Here is a 16,715-nt window from a genome sequence, read left to right as displayed (position 1 = left end):
AACAAGCAAAGCAGAGTTTAAAACTGAACTAGTACACATCACATACTACACTCCAAGTAAAAAAAGAACACACATGCAAACACATTAAAAACACAATTCTTCATCACAATTTCAGTAATTTCATTTCAAATTGCCCACAAAGATGTACGTAATTCTACAATTTACATATTATTTGATGTGAGAAGGTAACAAGAATGAAGTGACTTGTTTTATCATTTTTCAATATCAAATCTATGTCCTACATCTCCAAATAATACTACACTGACTACACCTCGTTGCCTGCCTTCCCACCATTTGTAAATAGGTCTCTGTGCTCTATACTAATCAAATATCTCTGCCTCCACGATGAAGTATTTTTATCTCAGATCAAAGTCTCCTGCAAAACTTCTACTCCAAGTCATCAGATTATTCAAGAAAAGTAATATCTCTGATTTGTGAATCTTACTTTCTCTAAACATGTAATTTTAAATTCCTAAAACTGAAAATCAACTACTACTTAACTCAAATACCTGTGCCCTCCCCAAGTTAACATTTAACATTTTTATTAATTGCCATTTAGAATAAATAAATACAAATTACCTACAAACCATTCATTCTGAACAAGCACCTGAACAATAAAGTTTCAAACATTCACCCACATTCTTTACAATCAACAATACTGTTTACCACCTTCTACAATATCCCCAAATACCAACTTAGTGGTGAGGAATATGACTAAAGGCTAAAAAACTAATACTTGAGCATACTATTAGAAGCTGCTTTTACTTATCAGTTTTCTCTTTTGTGAAAAAACAAACAAACAAACAAAAAAAACGGGATGCCTGATAGGCATTTTAGATCAACTTCAGCAAAATGGGAACTTCAGTAAAGTATAAGCATTTCCAAAGCATATTAAATCTTATTTGACATCTTCAGAAATTTCACTGAGTTATGGCATCACTGTGACAGTGCTTCACATTTCTAATCCTCTTAGAAATAAAGCTCTAGCACATGCAATTTTTTATTTTTTTTTTGCCATCTAAACATCTGACTAGAATTAAAGTGAGATACAGTATTTCTATATGAAGCTAGAAATAACACCACAAACATTCTTTGGAATAATTTAAGACAGTGAAACCCTCAAACAAATAATAATTAGCTTCTTTTTTTTTTTTTTTTTTTTTTTTTTTTTAATATTCAAGATTTCCTTGGTTTTCTTTTGACAGAAAAAAAGAAGGGAAAAGAAAAAATTTTACTTTATTTGGAAATTCCAAACCTGGATCACCTACACTGCCCTGACAGTCCCACACTCACTAACACAATGGTCCACTTATAAGCCAAACCTCCCAAGTCACAATAAGAGAAACAGAGCTTCCTAGACCACAGGGAAAGGAGGCAACATCCTCATTTTACACCTGAGGACACTTTCAATCCTCATTGTGATGCTGTGAGTCCTATCTGACCTAAGACATGCTCGCATAGTTTAAATGAGCTCCCAAAGTCTAACCTCCTAACAGTGTATGAGATTAATACTGTCAGTGCTTAGTAAAACAGCTTTCATGAGCGAAGCTCTACCACTGAAAATTGCACAGTAAAAGTCTATACATAAACCTATCAATTTCAACATCTCCTTAAAATTTCTAAGTTAACACTATCTAAAATGTAGAAGCACATTTCTCAACACTAAAGCTGCCAATAAGTATACATAGCATAACTACATTTTGATTAGTTCTAAAAATAAGTTTATGCAAATACGACATCCAGTTAAAGACTGAAGAATGTTTGCAAGTTGTACAGGTTTTCAACACTGGGATTTTTTTTTTTATATACTTTTTATGTACATGGCAGAGAAGTAATACAATGAAATATGCATGAAGTTAAAGCTACAAAAAGAAAAGATCCATACCTGGGCATGTATCAATAGGCATATGGAAAAAAAAATATTATCAAATGTTTTTCTTATTAAAAAAGAGATTATTTCCACAAAATAAAAAAAACAACAAAAATAACTCTTTACACAATATACTGGAGGTAGAATCAAGGCTCAGATTAATGCTGTACGCTCTATTTCTGAAGATATGCACTACATCAAAACAGAAACTTATTTTTAATGGCCGAGACTACAAAATGTTATTACAGCATAACAATTTTCTCATTTTTAAACCTGAACTTGAGTAGAAATAAAAATTTTAGAATGTAAAATATACACTCCTGGCCAATGAGAATCATAGTTAAAATTGGAACCACAGTTCTAACACAACTTATTGTTTCTATTCTGATCCTCTCAACTTCACCAAGTTAAAAAAAAAAAAACAAAAAAAAACCCAACTAAAAAAGTGAGCTTAAAAACTACTTGAATTTCTACATGAAAATAGCATTTCCAACCACTCAGCCACTCCATTTGTAACAGAACTGGAACACTTTAATAGCAGAATGTAGCATAAAGCTTAAGTACAGCCCCAAGAACATTACAGCTTGGTAACATTCATCACGCTAGCCTGCCCTAGCATGACATACAATTGTTCCCTAAAACTGACTGCAAAAAACCTTAGCTTGAAGACTACAGCTGAATTTAAAAAATAAAAATTAAAAAAAAAAAAAAAAGCCATATTAAGATAATTAAATATCTGAGATTTACAAAGGGCAGACTTAGGATGAATGCAAATTAAGCTTGTGTGCTTAACTTCATCTTTTTATAATAGGGGTTGTGCAGAGTTAGAAAGCCACATGATATTCAGGATAGAATTCCTGAATTTCTAACCAAAACAGCAAAATTTACACTACTATTCCAGCTAAAAAGTTATGGAGAAACGACAATTAACAGATAAAGATATCCATACTACTGCTCTTAATACAGCAAACTGAACTGAAATAATCATACAAGCTCATAAATAGATAGAAATACAATTCTGAAGGCAGTTTACTTGAAAACATTTTGGACAATCTTTATTTGAAGTGTAGCACAGAGTCTGTTCTACAGGAACCACACAACAAAAGTCAGCCCTTATCAAATTCAAATCTACAATCTATTTCTTCAGAAGGATTGCTTCATACTGTATTACTAGAGATATAATGCCTTTAAAAGAGACATGACGTAACGTGCCATTTAAAATACACTGTAGCAGTTACATAGTTACTGAGATGCCAGACAGCTCTATGCCATCAGACCACATTCATATTTGATACTACAAGGTACATGCAACACTGATTTCTGCAAAAGAAACTTTGCCATTAGTTTTTTTCAGTTGCATCCTACAGGTTAATTTGATACTTGTGCATCTTTAAATTGTAAAATAAATAAGTAAATGAATAAATAAAGATGAAAAGGAAGGCAGTAAAATAGAAGGCTGGAAAACAGGTAAAGTAATAGTGCAGGATAGCAACAAAAACACTTCCCCACAAACTTTACACTTCTCTGCTTAGAACAAGACAGAAATTTGAGGGTGAGGGAGGACAGACAACAGCAAGGATTAAGGAAAAACAAAAGAACCAATAAGCAGCAACAGTAATAATGCAAATTGTTTTGACTTCTGGGATAGCTAATACCATGCCAGGGCTTATGGTTCAAAGATCACCCTAGAAGAGCAAAATGTGAAATTGGTTGGGCACTTTTATTTTTGAAAGCAGACAATTTATATCACAGTACTGTAATCTTGAAAAGTACTCCTTTAAAAGTCAAACCTTAAAACTGTAGATGACAGCTCAATAACAAGACTTTGGGCTATGTGGATGTTATTGTGCTGCTAACCTTCACTGCACAAGCTAATCCTGAAACTGGACCTAATACTTTATAGAAAAATGCTTAAGATTATACATAAAATAGGACAAGAGAATTTAAAAATAGTAAATCAACATGAAGCTTAAGGACAAAGAGACTAATTAGTCTCTTAAGTTACTTATAAATTTCATTCAAAAACACAAACTGATATCAAACACTAATACTCACCTTTTAACCCTCAATCAGTAACACCCTAGTCATACAACATTTTGCTACACGGGCTCTGCAAACAATGATTTAATATTAAATAGTTTCAGAACACACAGCTGTATATGAAATTGTTTAAAAATACTTAGGAAATATAGGTCCATAACAATAAGCCACAGCTACAGTCTCATGAAACCATTTGGGAATACCTGTAAATAATAATGATGTGGCAACCTGCAACTGTATTAAGCTTTATAGAGGGGACAATAAATGACAGCGTGTGCCTTCTACAAGAAATCTCCTGAAATACAATAAGTAGCTGAATTTTTTGTACCTTCCTCTGCTCTTGCACCTTCATGATCAGTCATTCTAGAAGAGGGTGACCTAGATTGATTAATGATTCCTGAAGGGATGTGGGGTATCTCATCATCGCCCAGATCTGCTATCATGTCTTGAAGTTTTGTCCTGTTGACTCCTGTAAATTAACGTCAGCAGCAAAAATTCATTTGATTGCTACCGCTTGACTTGACAGAAGTCTAAAAATCCATTAAACTAAGCAAACAAGAAAAATTACTGATGGGACCTCCTTAAAATAAACAAAATGCTTTGCTTTTGTCTTTGTATATAAATACAATTGATCTTTTGGAAATCAAGAGTAGTTACATGCAAACAGTCTGAATTCACCAGATCAAAAACCAAATGTTTTGTATTCTGTTCATCTATTTTATCATTTCCTGTAGGAGAGAAAAATTCATCATACAGCCCTTGTGAGAAGCCAAACATCAAAAGAACACAATTATAAAAATACACATGAATTAAACACTTGCTAATACAGAACTACCTATACTAGACAACTGAACATTGAGAAAGATTGAAAATGAAAGATAAGCTCACAAATGAGGGGGGAAAGTATAAATAAATCATAATCGGAGAGGACGGGGTGGGGGGGTTGCAACAAACAATTAACTTTCCCTGGTTTTGAATGGTATTTGAGTTGTATAAATTGTTTATTAAAATACATAACCACCACTAAATGAAAATGCAAATGTGCATTGAATTCATTAAATAAGCCTGCCTCTAGAAATAAAATATATTAAATTATGTGCATTAATTTCATAATACAGATTCTAGCTAACAAAAACAGTAGGTTCTAATTAAAAATATTTTAATTAAATTCACTTATGTTTTCAACTTCTAGCTTCCATTAAAAATAAAAGCTTTAACCATAAGTGAAATTTCAGCAACAGACTCCTGCTACAAGGACACTTTACTAGCTTTAATCAAAAGGAAGTCCTCACAGGTAGCATTGGCAATTATATTATAAACAAACTAAAATGCTTATGTTATGTATTTCTCTTTAAAACCCTCTACAAAGTTTTACTACTTCTACATGCATATTACAGAGCATAAGTAATTTCTAACAAATCAATTTTTGGTGAAGTATGCATTAGGAAGCATTTTATTACACTCTGAGTTGACACGTCACTCCTATTAGAAGATACAAACCAAAACAAAGCCTTCACTTAATGACCCAGTAAGAGGTAAACACTAGATTTACAGATCACTTCTCAAAAGCAAAATAATTTAAGTAGCTGAATTCTAAAACACACTTGCTGTTCATTGTTTATCATACCTATGAAAGCTCCTACTCATAATGGTTTGAGAATAAAACTGGCTTCCTTAAGTCTCCCCTATGTAGCATGTATCTTGAATGGCTAGGTTTCATTGCACTTATGTAATGATGAGTCTAGAAACCTATGATCTCAGATAAAGAAGTATGAAATACTTAACATTTTCTTTCTTGGTTCTAATCCTTATGTAGAATCGTTTTCCAATAAACCCAGAAGTAAAGCAATATTATTATTACTTTAAGACACGGATAAAAAAAAAAGCAAGGATTAATACAGAGACCTACTTGAATTTTGAAGGAGACAGTGAAAGCAGATAAACATTTCTTTCAAACAGCATTACTAATGGGAACACACAACATTCCTTTAAATGCATAAACAGAAAAGATTTCATTCCAGTTAGTTTGGAAAGCAAAGGAAGCAGCTAGACTGGAGGGAAACAAAGTCTGTGTCATAAGCACTTATCACACACAAATGTTAAAGAGAAAGTTCTTAAAATAACTTCCTTTATTGGGCAACTGAAACAAACTTCCAACTACATTTCTAACTACACACTACAGTTACAGTGCACAACTACCTTCTATTGGATGACCTATTCTATCACATCCTCTCATCACTTTCTGAAGAGATCTGCAGACTGAAATGAACTACATTTGACCTGAAGAGGACAGGTCTAAAAAGATACTCCAAAGAAGTGAAAGATGTTGTTCCTCACTAGTACGAGGAATGTCTCCTTTCCAACAACACTTGTTTCTGATAGCTGCTACACTAACAGGGATAAGATCTCATTTGAAAGGTACAACAGTTAATTGCAGTCAGCCAGTGAGATCTCATTTAATAATAATAATTTTTTAAAAGTACCGTTAAATGATTGGGTTTCAACCATTCAGACCACAAATCTGTTTTGTATCTTTTCCAGCTGGTTGTCAGCCAGTCACCTATCTGAAGCTATCAACAGAAGATATATTCTTGAAAATATTAAGAAGTAACCACTAGATTACATGATAAAAGTCATGACTGGTACCCTGAGATGTTTACTTGAAAACACTCTTCATTCTCCAGAAGATTAATTAATTAGTCTTCTTGATGTGTATACAAATTTTATCCTCATATTTATCCCCATCCCTTCACCTCAAACATATGGGAATAAGAAGTCTGTATTAGAGCACACTCAGAGGAAAAACTGACAATAATCCAGCTCACTCTGGTTCCAAATGCTACCTTGAACCAGTCAGTCATTTATTATGTCCTTAACAATGGAATTATCAGTCTTGCCTTGCAGTGCTTTTCAGCAAGCTTACTTACAGGAATCATCTCAGAACAGCCCTCAATCCGCCACAAAAGAGGTAGAAACACTGAACAAACAAGCACCTGTTATTTTCAATAACTTCCCTGTAATTCATGCTAAAAAAAGTCTTTATTCTGTGACTGTCTTCCTGACATACGCACTGTATGAGATTTCTGCTTTCAGATTACTTGCCTTCATATCACTGTTTAAGTACGCTAAATGTTACAAAGATTTTAATCCTTAAAAATGTGCTGACACTGCGTAAGCAGCTACATTTCAAGGCATCACCTCAGTAAACAGAAGAAAAAAAGGACTTAAAGAACACCTCAAATCTCATTTCCTTCTCCAGAAGTCAAAAGTAAATAAGGTCAAAAGCAGTAGCTTCTCTGTGCTGAATAAGAACTCAAACAGATTTCCACTGCCTCCAAGAAGTTGCAGCCTGAGCCTTCTGCATCAACATATAATGCAATGAAGATAGTAAAATCCAAATCATTCCATAAATAAAGAACAATTCATTTGAGACTCAAGAAAAGGAAAAGCAAAGATGAGTAAGTGATGAGGGAGGGAAAGGGGGAATAAAAATCCGTAAAGGATCTTAATTTTAACATAAAGATGTGAACTCTATATCACTATATTGCTGAGAATTATTAATCTGAGTGGATTCTATCAGAAGAGACATTCCTCATCTCCACAATCACGCTGTGAAAAGTTGACAAATTATATCTGAAAAACAGTCAGTCTCTGATTTGCTTAAGCTTACTGGTTTATCAAACTTGGGGACAATGTCTCACATCTTAAATTCAACTTATTAGTGGAAAAGGCAAGCTTTCAAGAAAACAGTCTTGTGGAAACTACACTTCTTATCTTTCACAATTCAGTCTAGAATATCACGTGAATGGTTTTAATATTACAGACAGAAACAAAGCAAACAAACCCAACTCCACTGCCCAACCTCAACAGCCAGACTTTGAGTTATTTTACTGTTGATATTATAAAGGCAATTAAAGCGTTGGGTATTTTTTGTTTGGTCTTGTTTCATTTTAATTTCCTCTAATAAGAAAAGAATTCAACATAATATTTAACATAGTAGATAGACTATCCTGACATTTAAAAACAATGGAGGAAAAAGAATAACCTTATTAAGATTTATCTGTGAAGAGTGGATTACCTAAGTTTAGGTGTCCCACTCAAAACATAATATGAACAAACAACAGAAGTAACAAAATGAATAAAATGAACTTCTGTTCCATTAAGTTTCCACATCCGTGTCAGGGCCGTGAAGTCATGAGTTATCAGTCTAACTGCAGATTATGGTACAGTCACTAGGTACACGTTCAATAGAAGAATCCATTAGAACACCTGCCCTATTACTGTGCCCCCTGAAAAATACATAGCAAGAGGTGGTAATGAAAATGCTTACTTGATCATAATGACCATAAATACTGCCACAGATCTCAGAGAATTCTGACAAATCTGACAATGGACTTAAAAAAATGTTTAAGAGCAAAAAGATGAATATGCAGTGTGAAGATTGTGAAAGATCCAGCATTAGAAGGAGAAATAAAGAGGATCTTCTATTTTCAGTCTCAGTGTTAATAAAAAGCTGACATAAGTCTACAGACAGAATAATTTAAACAAACCCGTCCCACCATAACTGCACACTTTTACTGTGTGCATTCAGGCCATTCAATTACATCAGCAATTGAAAGGTCAATTTTTAACTAGAAACCATGAATCTGAAAGTGTCAGATGCTTGCTAATACATTAAGTGATACTTAGTGACATCCAGATTACTACCATAAGTTCTAAAAATTAATCCAAAACCTGGGCAAGAATCTTTGTACTCTGGCTGAAAATATTAGTCTACATGCATGAATGCATATGTGCATAAGAGTTGTGCAGAACTGCTGAAAAACAACATGCATCAACTGAATATTAGTACATTACGATTAGAAAATCATTTCAAACCTTAATGACTACAGAATCCTTTAATGAAGTGCTATATCTTAATTATCTTCTGATTTAGTTAGTGCATATTCACACAATTTTCCAAACCCTATTTTTTACTTTTAAATATCTCAAAGATTAAGAAACAAACAAACAAACAAAAACCCAGCATAACACCTGCAAAAGAGCTTCTCCAGAGACCAATTTAGTAACATTGTGTCCACTAGAAAACTTGCCTAGCTGATGATATAAATCACAATGGAATTTTTTACAGGTACATAATGTTGAAAATTCAGTTTAACTTGCACAGTTCATAAAAGGGCAACAGGTCTGTAAAGTCTTCAAGTGTAAAGCATTAGCCAAAACCTAGAAACTGCACAGAAAAGTAAAAGGCACCACAAAATAAACGAAGCCACAAAAAAAGTTCATAGTCACATGACAGGCCTTTTCCATTCTCACACTGCCTCAGATTGCAAAAAGAATTAAAAAAAAACAACCCTGCCAGCCCATAAATAGCGATTACAGCTTGATTCAGGCTCATGATGCAAAAAAAGTAAAACCAAACAGGCAAAAAGAACAAAACTAAAAATAAAAAAATAATAGACACGCCCCAAAACACCCAAATAACAAAACAAACACTGAAACAACCAGCAGTCAAAACAGTACTACAGTATTTTAATTTAAGATGTGGAAAAAGCTTAAATGTTCTTTCAGAAAACCTTCTGGAGTACAAATAATCCCAAAATGCCAATTGTTCATTACTTTTGTACTCCCATTAAAAAGCACGTTATTTCTCTTCACCTATTTCAGTTTCAGCACACCTCTTTGAGATGAGACTGACTGTAGATAAAGGCTCTGATATATTCACATTCAGCAGGTAGAAAGTTAAAGTTGGTTGCCCCCATTATAGAAACATTTAATGAAAAACAAAAACAAAAGAACTCGTGAGGAAAAAAAAAAAAAAAAGGTCTTCTATACAGATAGGCAAAAAAGCGTTGTATTACAAGATTCAGAATCTGCACTTACTCTTTACCCCTTTCTTCCCCTTTCGTTCCTTCTTGTACTGTTCCTTCAGTTTACTTATTAGTCCCTGGTCTACATCCCAAACCTCAGCAGTTGGGGACAGGTCATCTTTGTCTACATGCAGCATATTATTAAAAGAAAAAAAATCAGCAATTGGCAATGCAAGCTGTTGGCTATTTAATATAATAGCTGTATAAGAGCATCAATACAAGTTCTTAATAAATCTTTAAAAGGTGCAGTCTCAGTTTAAAGTTTACAAAATACAAAATCTTGTTTCATAGTTTTCCAAGACACTGTTTAGTACCAGTTACACAATTGCAAATTGTGTATTAATTTGTTACTACAGAGCAAACAAATTAAGCTTAATAAGTAACTTTTTATGTTACATACTTGAAAATACAGAAAAATTCATTGGTGTTCAGAAAGATTACTGCATCTTTAGAAAGACAGTGTTAAGAAATTATTCAGCCAGTGTTAAACAAGCAAATAAAAGTATTCATGCTGTATTACTCATGAAAATGCGAGCTGAGTAAGTCAGACCAGTTTATTCATGAAGACCACCATGCATCCTCTCACACTCATTCTACATGCACAAGAAAGAAGTCTTGGTCCTACACATAACCAGAGAAACAAGTCTATGAAAAATAGCATTTTAAATGAAGATTGATAAAAGTAATTCACGTAAGTGAATTAAGTTGACTTCCCACTGCATTTCAGCATCTACACACTGGAAAAAGCAAAAATACCACATTCCACAGGCATTTCAGAAGACAACTTTTTCCATTTGACAAATATTGGAAAGTTATTTAATGTTCACAGCAAGTCTCCAAATTTCTCAGCTGTCTCAAACCCTTCTGGAAAGGCTACAGTAGGAAATGGATAAACTAGTTTCCAAGACAAGGTAAAGGTAACACTTGCAGAAGGACCTCGTCTGAGAAACAACTAAACATCAATCAAACATTGTTTATTATGTTTTTAAACATAATAATAGTTATTTGGTTCCCAACTTCCAGCTATACCTACAATATCAGTGTCTCCACAAAACAGCAACTTTTGATATTATTGCCATTTGATTCACAGAAGCGCACAAGAGGATCCATATGCACCAGAGAAAGAAAGGCACTTAGATAGCAGAACAGTAAAACCAGTAAGAGTCAGCCTACATACAAATGTTTCATGATAAAACATAACAAGAACATGAATACATTCTAGGATGCAGACAAATTTATAGAAAGAACATCATTCAGAAGGGGCAGAAAATGAAAAAGAAAGTTGATAAAGAGGTGATATACAGAAACCATAATGATGGGGAAGGCAGGAAATAGAACACTATGGGGAAATTTCAAGAATTGTCTATAAGGATCTATGGAAAAGGAAACTGAAGGATTACATCTTACACCAAACTACTGCCACAGCTACCAAACTGCAAACAGAAAGATCTCAACCTTTATGAATACGGGGTCAAAACAGTGGCAGAAAATTACCACGTATTCGGGAAACACATGAGGCACAAAAAGACGACAGAAGGTATGTGCAAAGAAATTGGGAAGGAAATTGATAAACAAGCAAACAATCCTTTTCCCCCCAACACACAAACAAAAAGGAAATTCAGTGAGGAACAAAAACAAACAATAGTCCAAAAAACATTAATAGAATGAAAATAATGAAGTAGGTTGTAGCAGTACAAATAAGCATTTAACAAAACCCAACTAAAAAGCAGAACATGTGTAACAAAAATGTAATGGTGTTGCATGAATAAAAAAAGAAACCAAAACATTCTTGTATATAATTCTGGGACGTTTTAAGAGGTGCGACATATGAAACCAGGAGAACATAACTCAGTGACAAGACAGGAATAACATCCAGTATCTGTGTTGATACTGAAAGTTCAAGAGGCAATGAACTGGAAAGAACTGGGGTAACTTGGTTAGAAAACAGGAAAAACAAGCTTGCAAACAAATATTCAAAAACACTACTGTTGGCTACTGAAACATAGGTCAGAAATAGAAAACTAATTAAAATTATACCTCATATGAAACAGGGAGGCTCTCAAATGATTTTCAGATTACTGGAAAACCTAACAGTGTTTCCCTCAGTTATGCCTACACTCACCCTTTTCATAACAAAGTCACATAACTGGAAGACATCCAGAAGTCTCTTCTAATAGTAAACTTCCTCAAGTCACCCATAGAGGTTATAATCCACACTAATTGGCACCAAGACCATACAGAGGATCCAGAATGCCCAACAGCCAATATCACTCAGTAGAGGCTCCTTTCCCCCCCTCAAATTTCATTATTTTTAAAAAATGACCCAAGGGAATTTCAATTCCAGTCCCTCTCCCGTTTAGAATTCTGAGCAGTTTGACTCACATTGTTACATAAAAAGAATGTGTTTTACAGAGAGGAAAAATTCATTGATTAACATGCTAGACATGAAAATCATAAGCAAAACAAGATGACTACTTGATGCATAACACTTGTAATGTGTAGCATACAAACTGTTAACATTTGCTTTAATTTTCTTTTGCCTAAGCAAACAGAACTTACATGACGATCCTTTTCTAGATCCTGTTTCACTACAAAGCATAAAATTCTAATTGACAATTACATTCATTTTTCAATGAAAAATGGTATACCTTGTTTTAAATTGCTTAAATTTGCTCATCTTTCACTATTCTGAAGATAAACCATTCCTAGCAAAATATCACATGACAGAGACTTTATAACACAATAACTCAAAACAATTTAAGTACATTAAATCAGGTATTTATAAATAGGAAGAATGTGCTTATAATAAGTGTATTATAGGGAAAAAGGAAAATGCCCATATTCAGTGGCTGGCTGATTTGCAGAAGTTTCTAACAGCACAAACGTAACCATCAAATTTAGTAATGAAAAGTTTTGGCATATCTGGAGTTAGACCTACTGATACTACTTTGACGATTAACTATTGAAAGCAAAAATAGGCTACGTTTGATTTCCTTATATTAAAAGCTCTATCAAGAAATATACTTGGAAACATTAGTTCTTTGCATTTTTATCAGAGAGCCTGAATCCTCACTAGAACAAGGAATGGTAGGGATGCTAGTGACAGGAAATCCTGAAAGTGGAAAAAAACACTGAGAAGAAAACAGAGCTACATCATGAAAGAAAAGAAGTGCTATGTATGTCTTCCTATACATCATACTGGTAAGACTGATTCAGAAACCAGAATTCTTTGCACTCAATATTTGAAAGGAAAGTGCAAATTCAAAATCAGAACCTTGGCTTCAGGGCCTAAGAGAATTCTCATACTGACAGACCTGCCTGCTTGGCTAAATAAAAAGACCAATACACTAGTCAAATGACATAGTCTTTAAAGGCAACTAAAATGCTTCTAAATCCCAGTAAATACTACCAAAAGTATGTAGTATTATGTATGTAGTACAACTTGCATGCCTTCACCTTCCAACTAGAAACAAAGATGAGCTTGGAAAAAAATTTAAAAGAAAGGGTTATTGACTTTTTGATGCTATTTCCAAGCAACAAACACTTTCTAATCCTTGGTACCTTCAAAATTAATTTTTACAAGGGCACCAAAGAAATTAATTTAAGCTGAACGCAAGTCTAAAGCTCCCTATCACAAAAACAGAACACAAATCAAAATTCAAAAGCCAATTTAATTCAAATACAAAAACATTCAGAATCCTGGTCTTATTCAAGCAATATATTCCTTTAATTGGATTTTTCTGGAATCAAAAGCAAAACATTTGGAAGTATAATTATATTTCTGTCAACTAAAATAACATAAAATATGGAAGCTTCAACATTCAATACATTTATAGCTAATAACCAGCATCACAACCATCCGCACACCCATGCAACTTGTGAAGGTACTGTACTGTCATGAACAAGTATTACTTCATTTCTAAATTGTTTTGTTAGCATCTTACCCCACTCTGTTCCATCTCCAGAACTTCGGGCTTCTCCAGCTCCCTCACCATCTTCAGCTGTCACTAAAAAATCAAATTCTTTCAAGGCTTCTTCAGTATCGGGATCATCAGTAAGGTCAGCAGCTAAACCTTCATTACCAATCTGCAATCAAATGAAGAACATTTCTGCATTTTAACCACCAACCTTTATCTACTCAAATGTTTAATTATAAATGATAGCGATTATGCTCATTGAAGACTTTGCTTTATTTTCAACATGAAACACATTCAAATCCACACAGAACTAGAGTTGTTTACAACAACTACAGAAGAAAAGAGAGCAGCACAGTAAAGTAATCATTAGAAAAGAATACTGACATGAGGTTTAGCAACAACTTGTACTAGATGTACAAGTTATTAACTACAGGTACAGTGCAAAAACCTTCCTAACAAGTCAAACTGGGACATTCAAACTTACACTAAGCTGAGATAATGTTGAATGACAGCTGAGTTACTTATGAAAATTCAAGGCAGCCGTAGGCACTTCCACACTACAGAATACTACAGAAAATTGGCGGTATAACTGCCCTAAATCAACCTCCTTGTGTGAAAAAAAAAAAAATCACAGTGAAAGAATTTTCTAGCATGGAATAAGAGAAAGGACATAATTTTAACTATCTAGGGAAAAAAGGGAAAGATATTTCCCTTTTAAGATAAGAGTTTGTGCATGCAAAACAATATCTTAAAATTGTTTTTTTACTTTGTGTTTCTTATTTATCCGGTGCTTCTCTTTTCCTTCTGCAATATCTTCTATCATGTCACTCTCCTCTTCTTCATCACTATCATCCGCATTTTCTAAGAAGTTAAATGTTTCAAGAACATCACCAGAGTTCCTACAAAAACAAAAAAATTAACAAGGAGAGAGTTTTACTTGCTCATGAGATTTTTGGGAGATTCATTAACATTAACACAATGGCTGTCTGACTCAACAGCTCAACAATTTTAAAAACTAGCAAAAACCAAGAAATGACTGTATGAAGTTTCTACAGCAGTCTAATTCTTCAAGTTACATCACTCAGCTGTAACTTTCCTTAAAATGTTAATTCCAAAGCTGCACTGAATCTGAATACATGTCATACAACCCTATCTTTCCCATGCAAGGCATACAATCAGTTTCAATGAAGTTCATAATCATTTGTAGTTAGCTACGCTCACAGTTCAGAGAATTGAGAGTCTGAAGTTCTTCGCGAACTTTGGTACATTAAAATGACTACATAGACAAACTTAAACTACACGCATTTCTCACCTCCTCACTTACCTTTTGATTTCCTGTCCCTTTTGTTTTGATGAAGGAGATTCGCCCCCATTGAGGATCTGCTCTAAATTCTTTGTCTCTACTGAACCATTTGGTTCTGAATTGGAGAGCCCAAGCAAAGACCTTACCCGCTGGGAGCGTACATCCAATATCGTATCTGTATAACCTACTTCCTGAAGATACCTAATATATATTAAAAGGAGAAAGAAGAAAGCACAGTTGATGGAAAAAGGAAATAAATCTGAACTGACACTTAGAAATTAATACTACTATAATATATTTTACAAAAGATAAGCTTTATCTCTGTCCATCTCACACAAAAAAGCTCCACGTACACTGTTTAAAGATCAAAACTACAAACTCCTGCATCATGGTCCACCGTGCGACCACCTCAACTACTCCAAATCAAAAAGTATGCACATACACAGCTCCTGAGACCTCAGGAAAAAGCATGAATACACCAACATTCCAACAATGCTACTTACTGTCTTAGTAACTGCCTGCCTTGCTTCCAGGTGAGTTGGCTATTTTGAGGTACTGCAGGAACCTCCGTATCTTTGGTTTCTTCTGAAAGACAGCACCATTTGCAGTTACTGGTTTTCAGAAGGTTTTTTTTGTGGTTTTGTTTAATTTTTAAAATTGACTTTTCACAATGCAACAATGAAATGAAAAGCAATTATTTACAAAAAGCAATCTTTAAGTTACTTGCAGTCTTATGCAGTAGTTTCTTTTAATTAAAGAAGGTTGTTTTTTTTCTTGTGGTAGCACCAAACAACAGTAAATCTGATACATATTGTACACTTAAACTTCCCTTCTAGATGGATGTCAAACTGACACGAAATGCTAAATCTTTTATAACAGCAATTTAAAAAGCAGTAAGAGAAGCAGCAGCTTAATAAGGAATTGTGCAACTATTCCAAACTTTCACTGATACTCACAGTTGTTTCAGAAGAGAAAGGTCAATTCATTATGATTTCGAATCAAAAATATTTACCTAATATCAAACTTTTCCTGGATTTTTTTTCCTCTATAATGTAATTGAGGGGGGAAGGAGAAAGTTACACTAAATTGAGCAAATCTAGAACAGGACAAAGAAATTGTTCTAGAACAGGTACTATCATAGAAGTTACCTGATTCAAAAGTTGGCATTTTCAAGTCACCTTGGTTCAATTCTGTGCCATACTTCAATTTATGATATTTTGCCCTGGAAAAAAAATGTGCAAAGATTTAACAAAAGCATCCTGTACTAATTTATCAGCTCAAATATTTTCCTACTCCTGTTTAAAACAACCATGTTAACATAACACCCCTTATCCAAATAAAATTTACAGTAATTACAGTATCATGCAATTAGTTCTAGTTTGTCAAGAACACAAGTTTGAGAAAGACAATTATAATAATCAAATGACACAAAAGTGAGAATTAAGTATGTTCTCCAATAATTTGTTCTGTATTTATTTATTTTTAATCATGAAAGCTAGGTTTAATTATCCATTATGGATAATGTCTTCACCTGTACTACTGTCGCAGCCTAAACAACCACACTATGATGGATGAATGTCATCTTCAGGATCCCTACCTATTTGCCACCTTCAAATCAACTTCCACTCTGCCTCTGCACATCAAGAGATTTTCTCCCTCTGAAGAACTACACTGTAGTGCTATCTTCTCCTATCACATGTAATCTTAGTGATTTT

General features: G+C 33.8%; 1 protein-coding gene across 5 annotated transcripts in view; it reads right to left on the bottom strand.

Moving 5' to 3' along the window:
- STRN3 (striatin 3) overlaps positions 1-16,715 on the bottom strand; it is a 51,919-nt gene that overhangs the window by 14,997 nt on the left and 20,207 nt on the right. Inside the window, exons 3-9 of one of the 5 annotated variants that reach the window (XM_015864938.1) lie at positions 16,149-16,222; positions 15,504-15,585; positions 15,022-15,201; positions 14,464-14,596; positions 13,725-13,866; positions 9,794-9,904; positions 4,239-4,379 (exon numbers count right to left, since the gene is read on the bottom strand). In XM_015864938.1, the coding sequence (XP_015720424.1) occupies positions 4,239-4,379; positions 9,794-9,904; positions 13,725-13,866; positions 14,464-14,596; positions 15,022-15,201; positions 15,504-15,585; positions 16,149-16,222 (863 nt within the window). The remainder of the gene's footprint in view (positions 1-4,238; positions 4,380-9,793; positions 9,905-13,724; positions 13,867-14,463; positions 14,597-15,021; positions 15,202-15,503; positions 15,586-16,148; positions 16,223-16,715) is intronic. The other 4 variants (XM_015864939.1, XM_015864942.1, XM_015864941.1 and 1 more) reach the window with 4 other exon arrangements.

The sequence above is a fragment of the Coturnix japonica genome, chromosome 5, assembly GCF_001577835.2.
Source record: "Coturnix japonica isolate 7356 chromosome 5, Coturnix japonica 2.1, whole genome shotgun sequence".
NCBI classification, from domain to species: Eukaryota; Metazoa; Chordata; class Aves; order Galliformes; family Phasianidae; genus Coturnix; species Coturnix japonica.
The sequence above is the reverse complement of the archived record's forward strand: the minus strand, read 5'-3'. Positions and strand labels throughout refer to the sequence as shown.